Genomic DNA, 16,606 nt, shown 5'->3' on the forward strand with positions numbered 1-16,606 from the left:
AACCAGGGAAACTGAGTTTCTCAACACAATAGCGGCAATTCTCATCTTAAATACCATCTTCAGCTAAAGACAAAGGAGGATGTTGGGGGTGGGGAGGGAGACAGAAATCACAGTAATCAAGAGTATGCAGATTTAAGGCCTCATCCTCCACACTGATAAGTTTCTAGAGAGGCCATCCCCCCTCCCCCCAGCACAGAAAGGGAGATACCTTTACAAATGGAGATTTCCCTTATAAATGTAAATGTTTGTCTGGCTACTCTTTGCAGGGCCACCTAGAGAATGTGGCTGAGAAGAGACATCATTTTTTATGAGAGGGGCTTGTTGGTGCCTTTCCTACTGTAACATCTATTTTACATTATATTACAGCCATCATATGATAGTAACTCCTTCTTGGAACAGGTCGTCTATGTTAAATTCTTTAGGCAGTTTGGGAGAGGTCAAATGTCTGTCAGAGAAAATAATCAAGGTAAAGAGATATATTTCAGGGTGGCCAATTTTGATCTCCCACAATATACATACACATATACATATACATGTACATATATATAGAGAGAGAGAGACAGAGAGATGCATTATGAGGAATTGGCTCATGTGATTTTGGAGGCTGAGAAGTCCCACAATCTGCCCTCTGTAAGCTGGAGACCCAGGAAAGCCGGTGGTATATTTTAGTCCAAGTCTAAAAACATGAGAAGCAGGGGAGCATCTGAAGTAAATCTCCGTTCAAAAGTCGGACAAGATGAGCCGAGATGTCCCAGCTCAAGCAGTAAGGCGGGAAAAAAGGGGAGAATTTCTCTTTCCTCTGCCTTTTGTTCTCTTCAGGCCCTCAACAGGTTGCATGATGCCCACTCACACTGGGGAAGGCCATCTCCTTTACTGAGTCCACTGATTCAAATGCTAATCTCATCTGGAAACACCCTCACAGACACACCTAGATAGAATATTTAACCTGAGAGCTCCATGGCCAGTCAAGTTGACAGGTAAATTAGTCATCACAGGCAGGATGAACATTTTCAACTCGTTGCACCATGAACATCTGTCCATCTACTGAAGTAGATTTCTGCATATCCAAAGAGGTGGGCTGTGAGGCTTGCAGAAGTCAAAGACTGATCTTAAAAGGGACTTGCTGCAACCTGTCTTTGCTGGCAGCAGCAAGACTTCCCACACCAAGCAGGCGGGTCTGTGCCAGAGGGCTGAAGACGGACGTGCATGCCGCTTCATGCCTGAGTAAAAATGATAGCAGTTTTAAGAGCAAAGAGTTCAAATTTTGTATAAAGTAAAACAACGGGTAAGCTAGACATTTGACATATTAAAAAGAAGCATTTGGAGAAAAAATCAAGAACAGATGGCAAAGAAGAGAGTTTGGGATTGTTATGGAAGGTTTAAGAAAGGAAGAAGACGGGTCAGTGATGGAGCACAAAGGATCTGCCTTGTCATTCTCCAGAGCAATGGAGACACTGAAAGGTAAGCATGTTGGACCATTAATTGTGAGCATCATGGCTGAAGTGTTACATTCAGATGGAAGAGAACATGAACACCAGGGAAATTTCTGTGAAAACTTACCAAGGATTTTGAATGATGAACTTAAAACTAAAAAGCCTTGGCATTTGCTCTGATTTTTCAAGGGGAGTTTGAAAAAAATAAAACAAAAAAGAGCACCTTTGAGAAAAATAGTAACTGATCACAGAACATGATGTTTCTATTATGATCCAGAAGCAAAGAGTCAACGTTTGTGGCAGAAAGCTTCAACATCCCTAAGACTTAGGAAAAATACCCATTTCAAAAGCAAAAGTGAAGAAAGTGCTCATTTGTTTCTTTAGCGTCAATGATATTGTTCATGCTTAATTCATCCCACAAAAGCAAAAAGTTGGTAAGATTTTTTTGCGTGTGTGTATAAATATAACCAGTGATTGGGAAATGTTAAATTCATTTTTAAAAGGACTCTTGCTATGATTTGTTTCTCAACCATGGCATTGCTTTGGCTCGCCACTTACTTTCTGTCACATGGTTTTTGATGAAAGATGTTATTTAACCCACTTGATTACCAATCTGTTTCCCCATATAAGATTCCAAATGACTTTTGGTTGTTAAAATATTTTTTAAATCCACTCACAAAGGAATGGGACTTGCCACTGTTGGTGGCATTCAAAAGAAGGGAATGAATTGGGGCTCCTTGGAGAAATGGCTGATTCTAGGACTGGGGAAGGGAAAATACCAGATGAGCCTGGAGCATCTTGAAGTGTCAGAAAGTAAGGAAGTGCTCAAAAAACAAGGAGAGGGCCGGCCCTGTGGCTTGGTGGTTAAGTGCGCGCGCTGCGATGCTGGTGGCCCGGGTTCGGATCCCGGGTGCGCATCGAGGCACCACTTCTCCGTTCATCCTGAGGCCGAGTCCCACATACAGCAACTAGAAGGATGTGCAGCTATGACATACAACTATCCACTGTGGCTTTGGGGGGAAAAAGTAAAATAAATAAAATCTTTAAAAAAAAAAAAAAAAAAAAAAAAAAAAAAACAAGGAGAACGAAGCATGTCAAAGGGACACAGGAACCAACTTGAAAGAGCTCCCAATGGCCAAAGCTGGGCCAACCTGGGCAACAAAATAAATAGTGTGCATTGGATTACAACCTAAAGCATAGAATAGATATCCATGTGTCAATACTTATATTAATACAGTCGTGCATCGGTTAACAACGGGGATATGTTCTGAGAACTGTGTCGTTAGGCGATTTTGTCATTGTGCAAACATCATAGAGTGTACTTACACAAACCTAGATGGTATAGCCTACTGCACACTTAGGCTGTATGGTACTAATCTTATGGGACCACTGCTGTACATGTGGTCCATCATTGACTGAAATGTCATTATGTGGCACATGACTGTAAGTGATTGAATAAATAAATAAATGGGGGAAAAGAGACATGTCTTTCTTAAAGAAGAACTTCAAATAATCTATGTCATACTCCCTCCTCTAAGAGGTGAAGCTCGACTCCTCCCTCCTCTCACTTAAGAATGAGCTAGACTTAGTCACTGACTTCCAAAGACTAAAGTGGAAAAAGGGAAAAACAGGAACTTGACAATGGAGAGACCTGGCAATCTCTACCTTAACCAAGTGATCAAGGTTAATATCATCAGTGACGTCATGGGGCTCACATGTACCCCCTGGTATGACATGATGAGAAGGGCACTTCACCTCTGTGGCATTCTTTACAAAAACCCCTAACCCCAGTCTAATCATGAAGAAATCACCAGACAAACCCAGACTAGGAGACCTTCTACAGGACACCTGGCCAGGACTCCTCAAGACTCTCAAGGTCATGAAAAACAACAAAAGATTGAGAAACTGCCACAAACCAGGGGAGCCTGGGGAGACATGACAACTAAATGCAATGTGGTGCCCTGGATTGGATCCTGGAACAGAAAGAGGACATTCATGGGAAAACTGGTGAAATCCATACAAAGTCTGGAGTTTAGTTAATAGTAATGCACCAATGTCAGTTTCTTAGTTGTGACAAGTGTCCCTGGTAACGTAAGAAGTTAACAATGGGAGAAACTGGGTGATGGATATATGGGAACTCTTTGTACTATCTTTGCAACTTTTCTGTAAATTTAAAAGTTTTCCAGCATAAAAAGTCGATTTCTTTTAAAGAAAAAAAACATGACGATTTCCAAGGGCATTACCAAAACAGAATTCCATAAAAGTATTTTGAAAAATGGCAGCAATGCTAGAACATGAGTTCAGTCTCTCAAGGGGCTCAACTCAACTCTGTTTTTGTTTTATTTCAATGAGGAATCTATCCCCAGAGAGTGAGGCAACTCGTCTGTAAGTTCTTTAATGCAGATCAAGGCTGAGAACTCAGGCTCCTTGACTCTATACAACAACACAGCCTCCACACAATAACTCACACTTCCATAGCACTCACTTTGTACCAGACTGTTCTAAGTGTCTTACATATGTTAACCATTTACTCCTCACATTTACTCCATTACCCCAAATTCCTATTTTGCAGATGGTTCCTGATGGTTCCACCATGCTAAATAGCAAGAGTAGAAAGAGTGGGTTTCATGCCTCCCATGTAGAGTTTGCACTGACTGCTAGCCCTTCATCTTTGGAGGGTGGAACTAAAAGGATTTACAAACGAACTAGGTGTAGGAGTTGAGGGGAGAGAGTGGTCCAGGATGATGCTCAGGTTGGGGTTTGGGCAAAGTGGAGTCTGTGATGCCCTTCACTACAAGAGGGAGCACAGCAGAAGTTGGTCTGGGGAATGAGATCATTTGTTTTGGATACACTGAGTTTAATGTGGACCAACATGCCTGAAGCTCCAGAGAATATTCTGTTCCAAAGACATAGTTTTGAGGACAACAATATGTTGACAATCCATGGAATTTTGGGGGGAATCACAGGTCATATCAAGACTTCATGAACCCCTGGTCCCAGCATTCCCGCAATTAAATACCCCACCCCTCAGTTGTCCCTCTCTCTGGTTCCTTTGTGAAAGTCTACGTCAGGAGGTGACCAAAACATCAAGCTGGCCCCAGTAGCCACCTTCCTTGGGGTGCACTTGCCAATCATTCCACATCGTCAGATATGGGTTCCTCTCCTCCCTGCCTCTAAGCATCCCAAAGTTCCTACCCAAAGCATCACTTCCTAACATCCTCTACTCTGGACATCTCAAGACTTCATGATGGGAGAGTTGAATCTCCCATCATGCCCAAGGCCCCAGGTCAGGTCCAGACTTGCCAGGCTTTCAGCCCTGGTGATAGCAGAGGAGGGCCCTTAACCTCATGTCCCCCTGGATCCTCAGAATGCGACCTAATTTGGAAATAGGGGCATTACAGATATGGTTAGTTAAGATGAGGTCATACTGGATTAGGGAGGGCCCTAAATCCAATGGTGAGGAATACTGCTGTCTTTATAAGAAGGCTATGTAAAGATGCAGGGAGGAAGACCAACTGAAGACGGAGGCAGAATTGAAGCTATGAGTCTACAGCCGAAGAAAGTCGAGGATTGCCAAGAACCACCAGAAACTGGAAGAGGCCAGGAAGGATCCTCCCCTAGAGCCTTCAGAGAGAGCATGGCCCTGCCAACACCTTCATTTCAAACTTCTCCTCTCCAGCCCTGTGAGAGAATAAATCTCAGTTGTTTCAAGCCACCCAGTTTGTGGTAATTTCTTACAGCAGTCCTAGGAAACTAATACAGCCAGAGAAATGGGTGAGAAGATATCCTCCCAGCCCTGTGAGATACTGAATATGCAAATGGACAAAGGCCAGATCACACATGACAATAGAATTCCGACCGTCAACCTCTGCAATAACCAGTCCGCAAAACCAAACCCCAACCTCTGCAGCCATCGACCCAGATGGACAGGACTTGGTCAGCGACTGCCAACTTCCTTCGTTTTGCCCTTGCTTCCAACTCAGAACCAAGCAGAAAAAGCCGAATATGCTCCCAAACCAATCACATAGGATGTTCTGATTCTAGTTAGTCTGCCTCCAGCTTCTCCATGACAACGGCCCCCAATCGGGGCCCACCTGAAGCCTACCCTTTATTCCCTGTAAAGCTTTCCCAGTCCTCTGCCTGCCGTTGAGTCTCTGTCAAACGCAAGTGATAGTTCTAACTCCCTTGCTGCAGCAAGCTCTGACAAATAGCCTCTGTTTGTTCTCACTGGATGGTCTTCATTATTTCCAGACCTGGGATTTGTGGGTGTATTCGTTGGCTAGGGCTGCTATAACAAAGTTCCACAGACTGGGGGGCTTAAACAACAGAAATTTATTTTCTCACAGTTCTGGGGCTGGAAGTCCAAGATCAAGGTGCCGGCGGGTCTGGTTTCTCCTGAGGCCTCTCTCCTTGGCTTGCAGATGGCTGCCCTCTCACTGTGTCCTCACGTGGCCTTTCCTCTGTGCTCATGAATCCCTGATGTCTCTCTGTGTGATCAAATTTCCTTTTCTTTTAAGGATACCGTCAGATTGGATTAGGGCCACCCTAACAGTGACCTCATTTTAACTTAATCACCTCTTTCAAGGCCCTAATCCAAATATATTCAAATCCTGAGATATTGGAGGTTAGAGCTTCAATATATGAATTTGAGGAGGACAGAATTCATCCCATATCAGGGTGGAAGAGACTGAGTCAGGTGGGGTGAGACAGAGTTGTGTGAATACCATCTTGATTAGCCATGTATCTCTCTTGTAAAAATGCATTATTTGCGTGTAGCTATTAGACAGTTTGTGTGCAATAGAGCTGGAAGCTTGGGATGACAAGACATCAAAGTGAAGATAACAGAGTATTTCAGAGTCAGTATTAAGATACAGAGAATTGGGGTCTCAGTATACTGGCCTAGGAAATAACTGTGTGGGTGGAGGGGGGAGGTCAGGTAACTGTCCAGCTTCTCTCATGGTCACCTCATCTTGGCAAGTTTCTATAAGGTCACCAAAGGAAAACAGTCAAATGGACATACAAGCATTTGATACATGGGGAAAATGCTTCATCACACAACCAAGGTCCACGATTACTTGTTTCCAGGGTGACGAATGTACCTATAGTAGGAGGAGGCAGTGCTCTGGCTGCCCTCTGTGAAGGATGTTGGTACCCAAAGTTAGAGCCCTATTTATTTCAGCCCTTCCATTTTTATATTTATAATGTATTTGAGGGCACGTACTCTGGATTAAGGGAGTACTTTCCTTTCCCTTAAATGCCCTTCAGCTATCCACTAATCTAAGTCATCTAACTCCTCTCAACATTTACTCTCAACCCAGCTCTCATCAGTCCACCCACCGATCCATCCATCCACTATCCATCTAACCACCCACACATCCAAGACTATCCATCTACCATCCACCCACGCATCCATCCATCCATCATTCACCCACCATCCATCCACCCATTCATCCATCCATCCATCCACCCATTCATTCATCCATCCATCCATCATTCACCCACCATCCATCCACCCATTCATCCATCCATTCATCCATCCATCCATCCATCCATCCATCCATGTCTTTAGATCACTGGGTGTAGATACAAAGATGAGTAAGATGGCGTCTCAGAGTCCTGGAAGACACAGCAATGTGTTAACAATTATCACACAGTGTACTCAGTGCTGCAACATACATACCTAGGAGTACTCAGAGGAGGGCAAGACAAATCATGCTTGGGAAGGTGGAGAGAGCACTTACACATACCCTCTTCATTCCAACACTCCTCACAGATCAATTTCCTTCTTTCTATTATGGTGATCACCATGTCTACCCTCTCTGTGGCCCAAAATTTGTAAAGGGGAGTGAGTAGACCCCGGACATCACGACACCCCTAAGCATCCCCAGGACTGCCTTTTACTCTGGGCTCTTTGCCCAGGGTAGTGGGAAGAGCACTAAGCATGGAGGCAGATGTTGCCACTGGCAAGCTGTGAGTTCTTTGATGGATTATTTCTCCATTCTGGCCTCAAATGCATCATCTGTAAATGAGGGAAGTTGACCCCGATCTCTGCCTCTTAAAATTATTCCCTGAAATGTCCAAAGCAGAGAGGACAATGAGAGTTGGGCCCACAAAACTAATACTGATTTTGCATCTGAATACATTACACATATTAGTTTTAAGTAAAAAAAAAAAAAATTTTTTTTTTAATAGCAGTGAGTTATAAAAATTCTACTGCAAGAAGCTCCTTCGTGCTTATCCTGAGAATCTATGTTTCTTGGTGCTCTTTACAGACTCTACCAATCTCCTGGGGGACCGAGCCCAGGGCTGGGTGACCCGAGGTCCCTGTAATTCTGTGACTTGGCCCGAATGCTCTGAAAGTGAGAAAGGCTCATGTAATTGAAGTGGCCATGGGTGGGAAGGACTCTGAATGGGCTCTTCGGAGCGCTCTGACTCAGACGACACCATTCATCTTTCAGTGGAGGGGATGCTTGTCCAACCTGCGGTGACACCACGTCATTCAGGTGTGAGTAACGGTGATGAATCGTCTGTAAGACATCATTCAGCTTCACATCTGTGCCAGATTTGGACTGTTCCCTAAGAGTTTGAGTAAGCTCTCTCTTTTTAGAAGCAAGCAAGAGCCCATTAGGCGAGGCCATTCACAAAAAGAAATGGGAAACGGCACGAATAGAAAACGACCGGAGTGCCAGGACATGCCCTGCTCTGTGCAGATGACGGCAGGGATGAATCTGGGCATTAGGACTAAACGGCGGCGTCAGGCCCTCCTGGAGCATCACCATGCCTGTGGATGGCAACCAACCCTGGAAACCTATTGAAGCCATCCAGCAAGGAATGGCAAAGAGAAAGGCCGGGGTCTCCCCACCTCCAAATTCCCTTAGGATAAATCCTTTCACTGGACTCTTAACCAGTGCATCACGATTATCAACAGACTCCTTCTGCGAGGCAATGAGCCCAGATCACAAAAGGAGCCCTTTCTCTCTTTTTTTTTTTCAGTGATAATTTCCTAAAAGGAACATTTGTAGTGTGTGAACTGGGCAAGCCACCTAAACTTACCTCTAAAATAGAGACAATGTGAGCACTTCGCAGGGTTTCTTGTGAGGATCAAAGTGGGAGTTAGCAAACTGCGGCCCAAGGGCCAAAGTCTACTGCAGCCTGTTTTTGTAGGACCACCAGATAAGAAGGGTTTTCACCTTTTTATTTTATGTTTTTTATGAGGAAGATTAGCCCTGAGCTAACATCCTATGCCAATCCTCCTCTTTTTGCTGAGGAAGATTGGCCCTGAGCTAACATCTGTGCCCATCTTCCTCTACTTTATGTGGGATGCCACCACAAAATGGCTTGATAAGCAGTGCGTAGGTCCGCCGCACCCGGGATCCGAACCTGCGAACCCCGGGCTACCGAAGCGGAGCACACACACTTAACGCGCTACACCACTGGGCCGGCCCCAGTTTTCACCTTTTTAAAGGATTGTTAAAAAAAAAAAAAAACTGAAAACACAAAAAAGACGGACTGCATGGTAGTCGCTAAGGATAAATATTTACTATCTAGCTCTTTACTGAAAAAGTTTGTGGATCTCGGGATTAAAGGAAGAAATATAGTTGAAAATAACTGGCCCGAACCCTAGCACACGGGAGACACTTAGAAAGGGTAGAATTTTTCTCCAAAAAAAGAACTTTCTTGGAGTAATTTAGTTGTAAGAAAAGGGTAAATGGGATTCAGCATATGGGACAAAACTAGTAAGATTTGTAGAATCTATTTCTATTTGGCCTCCTCTCCCTGGGTTAGTATGCTAGGGCCGCTCTGACAAAATACCGCAGACTAGGGGGCTTAAACAACAGAAAATTACTTCTCACAGCCCTAAGGCTGGAAGTCCAAGATCAAGGTGTCGGCAGGTCTGGTTTCTCCTGAGGCCTCTCCTTGGCTTGCAGATGGCTGCCTTCCCATGGTGTCTTTACATGGTCTTTCCTCTGTCTGATGCCCCGCTATGTATCCAAATTTCCTCTTCTTATAAGGACACCAGTCAGATTGGATTAAGGCCATCCTAACAGTGGTCTTATTTTAACTTACCTCTTTGAAGGCCGTATCTCCAAATACTGCCATATTCTGAGGAGGTTAGGGCTTCGACATATGAATTTTGAGGGGACACAATTCACAACACCCCCCTTAAATTAAATGAAATGTTAATAATGAACAATGCTTATCTCTTTATTTAGAATAATCCTTAATACTAAGAGATGCTATAATTACATAATAATGGCACAGGCCAGTCCAATTTTAGGGGACCTTTAAGTAGTAGGCATCTGTACCTTCCCTGTGGCAGAAACATTAACTGCACCCCAAATATCCATACACTCCCCCACATTTCTCAGCCTCTTGCTCAGAGGCAGGACTAGTTCCAGCCCCTCACAGAGCACTCAAGGGCCAGTGGAAAACTCTCCAGCTCGCCCTTCCTCTGCTGCAGCTGCCAGAGAAATGTCATTTTGAGCGTTTGGAGCCACAGCTGGAAGTGGCCTGGATTCCTGAGTCACCACATGGAAGGCAGCTGCTCTGGAGTCAGCCAAGCTGCATAAAAATGCGTGTAAGAAATAAATCTTTATCAGGCAGGTTGAAGATTTGGGGTTTAATTTGTTATCATAGCACAGCCTAATCTATCTGACACACTGGTTACCAGAGAAGAGAGAAACACAGATGAAAGGGTCACAGGAAGGCAGTCTCGTCTCAGACCTGCCATGAATTCACTGCCTTTCTTTTTTTTTTTTTTTTTTGGTGAGGAGGATTGGCCTTGAGGTAACATCTGTTGCCAATCTTCCTCTTTTTTGCTGAGGAAGATCGGCTCTGAGCTAACATCTGTGCCCATCTTCCTCTATTTTGTGTGTGGGACGCTGCCACAGCATGGTCTGCTGAGCAGTGCGTTGGTCTGCGCCCGGGATTCGAACCTGCGAACCCCGGGGCACCGAAGCAGAGCATGCAAACTTAACCACTGCGCCACCAGGCCAGCCCCACTGCCTAACTTTTGAGAAGGCTTGTTCCTGACACAGCCTTGCAAACTGCCCTTTTCCAGCTGGCTGTGGTCACAAGGCCTAGGAAGAATCCATTTTTGTTATTTTGAGGTTTTATGATATGAGCCAAAGCCTTTTCTTTCAAAATAGCTTACGGGCCATCTTCTGAGCAGGGAATATGTTGTGTAACTAGCTCCAGCCTTTAAATCAGAATCGTTTATTCCTTTCACCTGTAAATAACGCAGCTTCCTGGCCCTGTCCTCTCTGAGATGTGCCTTCGTTAACTTGTACATCACTCAATCCAGTTGATCCCTGAGTTGGTTCCCCAAAATGCTTCCTTATCTGCACATCAGCCCAGATGTAGATGTTCCTGAGAAAGGGGACTGCAAAGGCCTTTCGAAATGCTCCGCACCCCTCCCGCATCCCCAGGCCCTTGGTGCCTCAGACATCAGATCTCAGAGATAACCGTGTCTTGAAAACAGGGCCCCAGAAAAGAAGTACAGATATATATCCCAATTGTCTTTGGAACCAGATGTCTGAAAAGCTCCCTTGACAAAAAAAGCTGCCGCAAATAATACACTCATTTACTACTCAGGAAATACGCTCCTTTCATTGAAAAGTGATGACATTAAATTGAACCAGCTCCCAGGACTGCTTTGAATTATTCTTACTCTGCCTGTAGCACATGGAGGGTCCTACCAAAAAAAAATGCAATAACCAAGTGGCTTCCAGACCCCCTAACAATATCAGTCTTGCATTCTTTCTGAATTTGTCTCACTTTATGACGTGGCTATATAGAAAATGTTTCATGGATTTAATGTAGTAAAACCCAAAAGCCTTTTGATAGCTAAAACTAGATAACAAGGCTAACCAGGGGTCGCTGCTTACTTGGGAGATCTGTTGAGAAAGCCTTTCTTCAGCTTCGAGAGTCGACGGTGGATGGTGGACACAGTGTGATGCTCAGAATCGCAAGAAGCTGCACAATTTTGAGAACGACTTAAAAATGCAAAGACCTGGTCCATGTAGGGACCTCAAAGATACCCGCTGTAATGACAGCTTGATCTGCTGTTGACCTTCGCCTCTATCCATGGTGGCCACACTCTCTGATTTCTCCCTGTTCTTTGAGGGAGACGCCCTGTACCCCAGACTCACCGTGAGGCCAGCTCACTCAGGGACATTTGGGAGTCCTTAAACCACTCAGGGCCCTAGCTTTCTCTTTTTCTAAAAAAGTTAGAACCAGATAATCTCAGGTCCCTTTCTGTTCTAAAATGTTGTGATTCCTAAAAGAAAATATCATTATCAAAACTAGATACTCATTCTTGCCCCGACCCACCTCATCAAACTTCAGAGAGAGCTTCATGTAGAGAAACAATGAGTCTCTCCACTTTCTACCCTGCCACCCTCTGAGCCACACTGTACAGGGGACACAACGGTTTAAGCAAGGTGGTATATATGAAAACCTTTTTGTGAACAGTTATGAATAAAGTCGGAACTGGGACGATCCAACAGCCAATCTAGACCCCCCTTCCATTCCACCCCATCATCGCTCTTCCCCACTCCTCACCAAGGTCTAAAAACAAGGACAAAATTTTAGAGGTAGTGTTTACAGATGTCATTCTTCATGTACCATTTTCAGAGTCTCCATGGGACATCCAGATCCCCCCAAAAAGAAAAATGGTGATTCATCTTGATCTGCCCTTTGCCGTATGTCAGAGGTAGACTTTTGCAGACACACCAGTTGCAGGTGAAATGAAGGAGGGATCCTGAAGCGGAAAATGCCCTCAAATGCCCACAACTTGATTCCCCCTTGGATCCAGTCAGTTGCTGGGCCAAGAAATTTACACAGAAGATGGTACGACTATTTGCAACATACTCAATTTTTCAGGTTTATCAGCAAAATAAAGGAAGCAGTCATAGCGAGGGAAAAGTGTATTTCACAGTCATTATAAAAGTACATATATTTAATAATGGTGACATAAATACAGTCCTTACTTATGACCAAATCGTACAATTAAAGTTGACTTCCTTCTAGATTTCACACGATGATAGTTCAGTCACATCCGTCAGTCACTACAGGCTGACTAAGAACACAGGCTCAGACTAATGAGAGACAGTCACGGGTCACAGAGACAACACGCTTTGTACTAACCAAAGGATACTCAAGTTTTCCATATAAATATAATAAAATAATAAAGAATTTAACATTTCTTCTTTCGCTCGATTTCATAGATTTGTCAGGTGCTCACACACACAAAAATACGGTTTACCCCCCTTCCCCACTCCCCCTCACGTCTCACTGGGTTCGGAATAAACCTGAGGTCACAGTTCAAGTTACCAATGGTGATGCAGTCAGTTAGCTGGATGACAGTCCACAGCTGTTCTTGAAGCAAGCAAGGAACAGGAAACAAGTTCCAACAAGCTAACGGCGACACAGAAACGCTCACGCTCTCAAGGAAGGTAAGATACAAGAAAGAGACACAAAGGACTAGAGGAGGTCCACAAGGCACAGGAACACAGCCTGGGAACCTGCAGAGCGGGACACTCGCAGCTGGACACCATCAAAAGAGGTTTCTTCACTGATCGAAAACCAAACACTTCACATCAAATGGAGAGAGTCTTTTTCAGAAAAGCTTCTTTTCTTCTCTCTGCCTAAAAAGCTCTATTTTCAATGGAAAGTTCTGGAACCCAGTCTGGAGCCATACAAAGGAATAACACAACAGCCAGAAGCCTGACCTCCTCATAAGAACCCCTAGAGTGGGGACGATCCCATCAAAGGGGAAGCAGCCAGGACTGGGCATCAAGGTGGCTTCTGGGGCCAGCCAAATATGCGTGCTCTCCTCACTCAGTCACAGACGTGAGGGCCAAAGGAAATCACTACTGGTAAATGAGAAAAGATGAAGAACCACCTCACCACTCTCCGGCATGGGCTGGCTGCCAATGGAAATGAAGGCAGGCTTTGCAATTCTCAAGGGCCGAGGTCTGTTCTGGAACAAGTGGGTTGAGAAGACTAGCCTTGGAGTGACCACCACAGCGGTGGTTTCTGGTCACACCTGCACTTGTCAACAGTTGAAGACGCCAGGCCGTGGGGTAACTTGTCTCCTGAGCTAATGGCGCTCCAACCTGTGCTAATTCTTCTTCTTTTCTCAATTCTGCTCACGACCAAGGGGCCCCCCCCACCAAGTGCCAGGGCCCAGGCTCCAGCTGGAAATGGTCAGACAACACTAGGGTCCACAAAACACGCACACAGGGACGGCACTGACACAGAACCGGAGACGCATCTTTGGTTCAATCCTTGGCAAAAGGTGTGAGAACAGAACACGGACTCAAAAGCCTATTGGAGAAACGCTGCTTCCCTCCAAGAAGACACGTACCGTATTAGGAACATGATCCCCGCCAGCCAGGCCAGCCTGCTCACAGCTCACAGCAAACCAGCTGAGCTCTCTAAACCTCACTTTTTCTCTTGGCAGCTTGAAAACTGTATTGCACAGAGGTAATGGTGTCTTCTTGCCATCCAAATTCAACCTTAACCATTTTCTCTCTTTCTAAATAATCAAATGTAATTATGTTCTATGCCTTCCAGAAGGATCAGGGCTTTGTTGATGCAGTGGGAAGAACACAGGGCCGGCTGGGACCATGCCCCTCCTGCAGGCTCCTGCGGTCCACCAGCCACTGAAAACATCCCCTGGTGAGCTCTTATGCTCTCATGCTTAGCCTTTCGGGAAAACATGAGTTTGGTGGAATCGCTTCTCGTCTCTCTATACAGGTTTTTAAAAATTGTTACTTCGATTTAACGACCTCACATAAAGAGAAATCATCTTTGGAGAAGATAATTCGACCATTAGCAAGTTCCAACCAATAAACAAAAAAAATCTGTCAAAACCTTGCTTGGCAAATGAGTGTCCCCTTCAGTCTTTTTCTTTTCTGGGGGTCCCTACTGTTTAGATCAGTCCTTGCCCAGCTGCCCCTTTCTGCTCAGAGGAGGCGGTGCTGGTGGCAGAGGTTCCTGCCCGTCTTCCTCTGAGGTTCGGGGCCTGGTGCTCCACGCTGGGTGGCCAGCTCCCGCCAGCCTGCAGGACTCACTGCTACAAAAGGAAGGGAAACCGTGGCCCAGATGAACTGCTTTGTGATGCCTCAGTCAGTCCCCACGCGACCGCGGCCGACTGCTGAAAAGAGAACAATCCACTGAGAGGCACACACAGAGCACAGGGTGAAGAAAGGTCGAGTAACAGTCAGTAATCGGAGTAGCCCAGAGGCCGATGCCGGCTTTCGCCCCGGAGCCCAGCTGAGGGAGGTGGGCAGAGGGCGGGTGAGTAGGAGGGAGGAAGAATGACATGAATGATTGGAACCGGCTGCACCCGCAGCCAACGCTTCTAGTGGATTCCAGCATCTCTGGCGGTCCCTACGCGGGACTGGGTTGTATAGGCTTTGGATTTGTGGATTTCAGCTGTTCCACAGTTGGGACGTTGCACGGCAGGAGAAGATGAGGCCATGGAATCTTCACACCCTGACAGATGTGTGGAGCTCTATTCCATCACCTCCTTTAGAAGAACCCAGAATCCTGCCGCTGGCCCAGACTAACACTGGCCTTTGACCCCGTCAGCCATGTCAAAGGAGAGGCTCACGGGGGCCATGGGCTGCAGCGGGGGCATGCTGGCCTCCAGGGGCCTGTCCGCCGAGGGCTGCAGGCTCTGATGCCGCTTCCTCAACATCTGTCCGATGCCCATCATGGGGAACCTGCCTCGGCTCTTCACACAATTCGGGCTCCCCAGAGGCTGCGTGGTTCTGTGACTGGGAACCGGAGGTGGGGAACACACGCCCTCCTCTTTTGGGGGGCTGTTCTTATCTTCGTGAGCAAAGGAGACGAGAGTGGGATGCAAAGGAGTTTGGAGAGGTGATGGGCTTCCGGGCAGCAGAACCGGGGAGAGCGTCCGCTCGCTGGGATTTCCGCGAGCCAAGCCCACGGGAGAGTTTAGAATTCTATAGTGATGGGACGGGGAAAGCAGGTCTATCTGGTCATCGCGATCAACAGACTCAAAGGAGCGCACCATGTCCAGCATCAGGGGGTCTTCCTTGGGGGGGATTCCGGTGCTTCCAGGCCCTGGCTGAGGGGGCTCCAGTTTCTTGACAATCCTGGGGGTCCTGGGAGGTGGCACGGGGATGAACTCCATGGAAGAAGAAGCCACACAATTGGAGTCTGAGGTTTTGCGGAAAATATTGCGGCAGCCAAAGGAATCTGCACACCAAGAAAGCAAACGAAATTATGAGGTCAGCCACATAAACAGTGCAAATGGCCCTTCTCCTGCCTGCCCCAACCTCCAGCTTGGCCGAGGCAGTGCGTTACCCAGGGAGGTCAGAAGGAACCGAGAAGCTAACAGCCTCAGCTCTCCCCAGAGGGGACCCGACGGCCTTTCTAGAATGGAGGGGACAGAAGGCTGGTGACAGGAGGCCTCCTGAGTTCTGATCTGCCTCATGGCACCAGCTTAACATCTGCTCTCCTTTCAATTGCTTAAAATTCTGGATCCTGCCAAAGAGCCTTGAATAAAAAAGGTACATGACTCAACAGAACAACCACAAAACTACTGGAATCATACTGAGCCCAACTTATTGAGGACCCGAGAATTCGGTCCTCAGAGAACCGATGCTGGAAGGAGCATTTCCCTCACGACTATTTTTTTTGACTTGTGGTAAAAAATACATAACGAAAATTTACCATCTTAACTATTTTTAAGCGTACAGTTCAGTAGTGTTAAGTACATTCACATTGTTGTGAAATAGAACTCTTCTTACAAACCTAAAACTCTGAACCCACTAAACACTAGCTCCCCAATTTCCCCTTCCACCAGCCCCTGGCAACCACCATTCTACTTTCCCTCCTTGAATTTGACTATGCTGGGTACCTCATATAAGTGGAATCTACAGTATTTGTCCTTTTGTGACTGGCTTGTTTCACTTGGCATAATATCCTCAAGGTTCATCCGTGTTGGAGCATGTGCCAGAATTTCCTTCCTTTTTAAGGCTCCCTCATGACTCGATCTCAGCAGAGCCTCATCCAATTCTGAACAGCAGTGAAACACTCTTCATCTATATATTTAAGGCCATGAGCCAATCCCCACGGTTTCCATCTCAAGTTGGCAGACACTGGAATCCAGGTTTGCAGACTGTGCCAGAAGCGAA

The 16,606-nt window shown here is 45.9% G+C and overlaps 1 protein-coding gene across 2 annotated transcripts in view; it reads right to left on the reverse strand.

Annotated features, from left to right (window-relative positions):
* Positions 1–12,346: 12,346 nt before the first annotated feature.
* HUNK (hormonally up-regulated Neu-associated kinase) overlaps positions 12,347–16,606 on the reverse strand; it is a 102,635-nt gene continuing 98,375 nt past the window's right edge. For both annotated transcript variants that reach the window (XM_014786919.2, XM_087418151.1), the window contains one exon: positions 12,347–15,665. In XM_014786919.2, the coding sequence (XP_014642405.2) occupies positions 15,007–15,665 (659 nt within the window). In that variant the 3' untranslated portion in view covers positions 12,347–15,006. The remainder of the gene's footprint in view (positions 15,666–16,606) is intronic.

This window comes from Ceratotherium simum, chromosome 27, assembly GCF_057802395.1.
Source record: "Ceratotherium simum simum isolate JZ-2026a chromosome 27, ASM5780239v1, whole genome shotgun sequence".
NCBI classification, from domain to species: domain Eukaryota; kingdom Metazoa; phylum Chordata; class Mammalia; order Perissodactyla; family Rhinocerotidae; genus Ceratotherium; species Ceratotherium simum.